General features: G+C 13.8%; 2 protein-coding genes across 2 annotated transcripts, besides 6 other annotated features; one reads left to right on the forward strand and one right to left on the reverse strand. All coding sequences in view use genetic code 6, as the record gives it.

The window, feature by feature from the left end:
* Positions 1 to 9: 9 nt before the first annotated feature.
* Positions 10 to 57: a microsatellite.
* A 1,149-nt stretch (positions 58 to 1,206) lies between these two features.
* Positions 1,207 to 1,273: a microsatellite.
* A 1,709-nt stretch (positions 1,274 to 2,982) lies between these two features.
* Positions 2,983 to 3,035: a microsatellite.
* Positions 3,036 to 3,121: 86 nt separating this feature from the next.
* Positions 3,122 to 3,173: a microsatellite.
* Positions 3,174 to 3,541: 368 nt separating this feature from the next.
* On the forward strand, positions 3,542 to 4,079 carry IMG5_053480 (hypothetical protein; the record flags this gene model as incomplete). Its single annotated transcript, XM_004037361.1, has 1 exon — positions 3,542 to 4,079. A coding segment is annotated over one exon (483 nt), but the record flags the coding sequence as incomplete, so codon positions are not given.
* Positions 4,080 to 4,251: 172 nt separating this feature from the next.
* Positions 4,252 to 4,297: a microsatellite.
* Positions 4,298 to 4,469: 172 nt separating this feature from the next.
* On the reverse strand, positions 4,470 to 5,720 carry IMG5_053490 (hypothetical protein; the record flags this gene model as incomplete). The annotated part of the gene is made up of 4 exons (XM_004037362.1): positions 4,470 to 4,477; positions 4,585 to 4,951; positions 4,976 to 5,098; positions 5,697 to 5,720. The coding sequence occupies 4 exons, from the start codon at positions 5,718 to 5,720 to the stop codon at positions 4,470 to 4,472; spliced, it is 522 nt and encodes a 173-aa protein (XP_004037410.1).
* Positions 5,223 to 5,247: a microsatellite.
* Positions 5,721 to 6,946: the final 1,226 nt, after the last annotated feature.

The raw sequence follows: 6,946 nt of genomic DNA on the forward strand, positions 1-6,946 counted from the left end.
TAATATAGAATATATATATATATATATATATATATATATATATATATATATATTATAAAAATTTAAAAAAGTATAAAAATATTAATATACATTTTTTTTTATATAATTGAAATTTGAAATAGATTTTTATATATATACAAAATAAAATTTTAAATTATATATAATATTATCATAAAAAATAATATTTTTTTCAATTGTTTTAGTTTTTTATTCATAAGAAAGTAAATAATAAAGAAATATATAAATAAAATTTAAAATTAAAATTTATAAAATAATATATATTTTATATGAAGCAAAATATATTTATTTCAATTTTTTTTTCTATAAAATTAATAATTCAATAATTTAAAAAAATATTTATTATTATATTATACATTTTTAAAAAAGATATTTTATTTAAATAACTTTTATATTATTACTAGAATAAACTTAAAATTAGTTATTCATAATTATATTTTATCAAATTAATAAATAGTTATTTTACAATAAATTATTATTAAAATTTATTATATAATTGTTTAAAATAAAATTATTTTTATATTAAAAAATTAAAAGCAAACATATAATATAAAGTTATTTAAGTATTATTTAAATTTTTTTTAAAGTCATTATTTATAATAAATAATATTAAAAGTTAAATAAAAATATACAAACTAAATATAAAATGTAATAATAAAACAATCAAAATTAATGTTCTATTGTATAAAAATAAATTTTATTAAACATTTTAAAATTTTTATAGGATCCTTTTTTTTAGTATTATCCATTAGCTTATTTACCTTAATTGTATTAATTATAATTTCCTTTGGCCTTTCTCTATAACGTTTAAAATTTTAAAAAGTAAAAAAAATGAATAAAATTTAAATTTATAATTTAATTTATATAAATAATTGATATTTAAAAAGTGATTAAATTAATATTGGTGTATAATAACAAAACTAAAATGGATTTAAGACTGAACTTTTCAATTATTAAATAAATAGTTAAAATTTAATTGAAAAATTTAATAATTAAATGAATATTTAAACATATAACGGCTAGAAACTTATTGAGTTAAATTAAAATTTAAATTAACAGTAAATATTTTATTTTTTTAAAAAAAAATATATATATTTTTTTTATGATTTCAAACATAAAAAATGAACAAAAAGATTATATTATTAAAATATATTTATTTAATTTAAATTTTTATAATAAAGAAATATTTATTTTAATATATAATTCTTAATAATGTATACAATATTTTTATATATATTCAATAATTGTATAAATAATATATAATGAACTTTTTTTTTTTTTTAGATCATAAGTTAAATTAAGGAAAGAATCTAGTATAATAATAATAGATGATGAAAGTGAAGAATAAGATAATTTAAATAAATAAAAGAATTATAAATTAATTAAAAAACAATAGAATAAAATATATAATAAACACTTATCTAATAATTAAAAGAAAAAAAGTTTATGTATTTAAAATTCAGAAAAAGCAAGTAAAGAAGAATACAATAAGTAAACAAATTTTATATATAAAAAAAAAATTAAATTATAAACATAATTTTTAAAATATAATAGATAATAATAATAATATTATAATAAAAATAGACTATAGAAAACAAAATAAATATAAAAAAGTGATAAATATACACAACAAATATAATAATAATTAATATCTAATTAATAAGATATTAAAATAATATAAGAAAATGATAGTGTAATAATAAATAAAATTATTTTTTAATATTTAATTATTATTAAGTTATAGAAGGATGATTAATTTAATTTTATTAATTAAAAGTATATTTTTTCCTTTATATTATTTATTTATAAATAAAATAATTTATATTTTTACTAAATTAATATAGAAAAAATCAAAAAAAGTAAAAGAATAAAGAAATTGAGTAATTTAGAGAATATTAAAAAGGACAAATATTTGTAGGAGAATAATTTTAAGCTAAAATTCCTGTATTTAATTAGATAAGTATTTTTTATAATATCATTTAATAATTTTTTTTTAATTTTTTAAAAAGATATTTAATAATGGCAAGATTAAAATTAAAAAAATTTCTAAAGTATATTAAATAATAATGTTTATAAAAAATCAGATTCATATATATGTAATTAAAAAATTTAAATAATTATCAAAATTATAAAACCAAATTTAAGATGATGAGAATTTTTAATTAATTAAGGATAAATACAATGAAAACTTTACACATAATGATTTTTATTCCCTTTTATAGCATTTAAATGTTTCATAATTATAAATGAATTAATTATTAAAAAAATAACAATAAGATGAAGAGTTAAACTAATTAATAATTAGTAAATAATTAATAAATTCATATATTTATTATTTTATTATTATTTTTTTTAGAATTATCATGTAAAAGTTAAAGATTAACAAGATTAAAAAAATAATCTTTAATGAATATTCTTAAATATTGAATTTTAAGCAAAAAAAAAAATATATAAAATTAAAATAAAATCTTTAAATTTGTAATATAAACTAAAATATATAAAAGCTAAACTTTATAAAATAAAAATAAATTTTGAGGATTTATTTTTTATAATAATAAATATATTTCATTTATTTTATCTTTTTATAATTAAAATAACGATTTAATATAGTATTAAAGTTTTAAATTTAAATTTTATATTTTTTTAATTAAATTATTAAAGATTCACTCAATATTGGTAATATAAATATAATTGTAAAAATGTTAAATCACACATATTTATTATTTTAATTCTATTAGTATTATTTCTAGTAGAAATTACCTTAGATGTTCTATTTTTAGAAATTGTTTTATTAAAATTATTAATTTTGTAAATAGTTAAAATATCCTTAATTTTAATTAATGATTTATTAGTTATTATTTTGATTTTAATATTAAAATTGATTAAAGTTTAAATTATTATTAAAGTTAATATTTTAATCAAACTATTATTACTAAGAATTATTAAATAAATAAGTCGACTGAAATTATTATTATTATTATTATTATTATTATTATTATTATTATTATTATTATTATATTTAGTTTTATTAGTTTTATTATCTAAATTAATTTTATTTTTAAGGATTATATGAATTATTTCCTTTATTTTTTTATAAAAATTTTTATTATAATTATTATTATTATTATTATTTATATTATTTTTATAATATTATTGTTTCATATTTTTATTATTCATATGCTCAATTTTATTATTAGGATTATTTTTAATATTATCGAATTCTTCTTGTGATACCTACATCTTTTTTAGTACTCCATTTTCGTTTTTCATTATCGTAATTATTTTTTAAAAGTTATTTTCATCTAATTTTTATTTCCTTTCTTTTTATTTATTTTTCAATTTAGATTTTTATTCTAATTCATCATCCGAGAATTCCATTTCATTTTTATTCAACACTTCCTCATCAAATTTGTTTGAAGCATCACATCCTTTTTATTGCATCATTTTTTATAATTATTCCTCTAATAAAACCTTTGTATACCCTTTTATTATATAAACTTTCTCACCAATCTTTATTTATTAGTTTTTTATTAATTCCTTTATATAACCATCCTTTAATATTGAATAATAAGGATTTTTTACATTACCAAATACATCTTCTATTAAACCTATTACAGTCTTCTTTTCTGTAAATAATACACTATCTAAATCTAATATTATTTATTGATTTCCTTATACTACTATTTTATCTTCAATTATTCCTTCTACTCTACCTATTTCTTCGATTTATTGAGTTTCTTACTCTTCTTTTTTTAATTCTATTCCTAAACGTTTTAATCTTTATTCTTCGTTTTCTTCAATTTAAATTTCTTTAGGGACTAAAACTTCATTTTTAGTTTTCAAAATTTCTCCTTTATTATTTTATTCTTCATCTGAGAAAATATCTTCCATATAAGCATTTATCTTTTCTTTGTTTATATTTGAATTTTCTTATTATTCTTCTAGATCTGTATTTTAACAACTAGAACTCCATTCAGATTAATTAGAGTCATTAAAGTAATAAATGACTTGATTTGTTTGTTCTTTATCTAAAATTTACTCATTTGTATTATTTATTTCTTATTATACATTTTCTTATGCTTAATTATAAATTTATATCTTAGTTTCATTTTATATTTCGATTTCGCCTTCTTCTATGCTTAGGGATTTGCTTATATTTTGGTTTTAATATTTTTCTTCTTAATCCATTTTTATTTTTAGTAGGATTTTTTATTTGTTTTAATTTTAGGAATGGTTTTTATTTATTTTTATTTTAGTTTTTAATTTAATATTTTTTTTAAAAAAATAAATAACTAAAATATTATTTTATATTCAAATAATTTATTTTTAACCCTTTTAATATTTTTTTTTATTTTTTTTTTTTTATATAAATTTTTCAATTTATATAAATATTATATATTAATAAATTAATTAATATTTTTTTTTTAAAAAAAAATTATATTTTAATAATATCATAAATCTAAAAATAATTATTAAAAAAATTTTTTTTTAAAAAAAAACAAACTCATTACAATATTAAATACAAATAAAATAAAATTTAAATTATTCATTTAATTGTATAAATACTTAAATTGGGAGTAATATCACCAATAAAAATTTAATTATTTATTGAGCTTTCAATCCAATTAGGTTTAGTACCAATATCGAATTTAGAAACAAAAGATGCTTAACCCAATTCATTTCTTTAATGATGATTCCATACTGCAAAAGTTTTATCAGTAGAGCAAGAAAGTATATACTTTTCATTAAATTTCGCAAAAACACTCCTCATAACTTTTCCTAAATGTCCATCAATAATATACTTAGGTTTTTTAATATCTTTTTACCCAAAACAGAGAATATGCCCAGTTTCTGTACTTACTAAAATCTAACTTTTATATCCATAAACACTGTAAATATTAGGAGGACAAACAAGTTAATTAGGCATATATTTCTAAAGTAAAGAATTAATATTTACAGTACGAATAGGATGCGGATTCTCTAATTACCAAAGTAATACTTGACAATCAAAAGAACTTGTAATACATATAGGATTACTAAAATCATTATCTTTATAACAAAAATCAGTTGAATATGATATCTTTATATAATATAATAAAAAATATTTTATTATATATATATTTAATTTTTTGCATTTGTATGATTATTTGCAAATGATTTTATTCTTTCTAAATTTTTGGCATTTAATATATGTGTATCTCCTCTTTTTTTTTTTTTTTTTTTTTTTTTAAAAAAAAAAAAAATTAGGTTTTTTTGTTTACTAATCATCACAACATGCAAGTATATTTTAATTTATATCTAATGAAATTTAGTTTATTTCGTCCATTTAATTTTCTGATTTCTTTAATGTTTCATTTACGAATATCTCCTCTTTTCTTAAATCAAATTATAAAACTTTGTTTGAAACTGCTAATAATATTGTATCGTTTGGACCAAACAAACAATTGGCTAACTAATAATTATTTTTTATTTCTTAACTTCTAAATAACTTTACTGAACTTTTGCATTTTAAATCCCATAAACGTATTGTTTTGTCATCTGATGATGTTATGATTTGGTTTTAATTAGTTTTATTTACATCTATAGATAATATTTAATCTTAATGAGCTTTTTTTTATATATTAATTATTTTTTTATAACTATATGTAATATCAACCTTTTTTTTATTCTTTATATACTTTTAATGACTAAGTATCTTCCATTTTTTTATTATATATGTATATATAATATTTATAAATTTAATTTTTAGCTTTATATTTTTTTTAATATAAATAATAAAATTTTTTTAATATTTTATAAAAATAAAACAAAAATTACAAAAAAAAAAATGAAATATTAAGAAACAAAAAATTTATATATAAATGCTTTTTATAAATTTATTAATTATTTTTAAATGGAATTAATTTTTCAAAATTTTGGATATTTTTCAACTGGATTTTAATTAGTTTTTAAATATAAAATAGGTACTGTTTATAAAACCAATTTACATTTCCTTTATAAATGTTTATTTTAAAGTTATTATAAAATTTTGAGAAAACTTTTTATTTTTTTAAATTTGGAAAATCAATATTTATTTAATTTATTAATATTAATTTATTCTTAAAGTGTTGTTTCCATTTGATTATTATTATATTATCTTTAATATAATTTAAGAATAATAACAATTTTTATTACTATTATTATTGTATCTGTATTAATTACAAATATCTGAAATGTATTCTTTTTTTCCAATTTTAAGTACTAATAATATTACAATTTTTTTAAAATCAAGAAATATATAATTTTGTTTAAAAATTAAAATATATATTAAGATTTAGTTTTAAAATATAACAATTTATTTAATTTAAATTAAAAAACTTAATAATTTTTAAAACTTATAATATAAATTAAAAAAAATCCATTAAATAATATTATTATTATTATAAAAAATTATACATTATTATTAAAAATATATCGATTTAAAATATCCACCTTATCTTTAGGTTTATTTTCATCGTTTATCAAAGTAGTTTATTAAATATTTACCCTTAATTATAATTATTGAATTGATAAAAACAAATTACAAATAAAATTTATTAAACAAAATCTATTTATCTAATACTTAATATTTAGTAGAAAATTGTTTATTCTTAAAAATACTATTACAAATTGAATTATCTATTAAAATACATTTATATCGTTAGTAATCAGGAAGTCTTAAAATAATATCTAAAATATAAACTCCAAAAGACCATACATCAACTTTAAAAAGTAAATAACTACTAAAATGTTAATTTAAAATTCTATTTGTATTTCAAATATTAAATATTTTAATGTGTATTTTTTGAATAAAAGTATTATTTATTTCATATTAATTATTTTCCTAATATAAAATATAAGTACATAAATTAATAAAATTTATTTTTTAAAATTTTTAATTTCCTTTATC

The sequence above is a fragment of the Ichthyophthirius multifiliis genome, assembly GCF_000220395.1.
Source record: "Ichthyophthirius multifiliis unplaced genomic scaffold scaff_1120509250174, whole genome shotgun sequence".
NCBI classification, from domain to species: Eukaryota; Ciliophora; class Oligohymenophorea; order Hymenostomatida; genus Ichthyophthirius; species Ichthyophthirius multifiliis.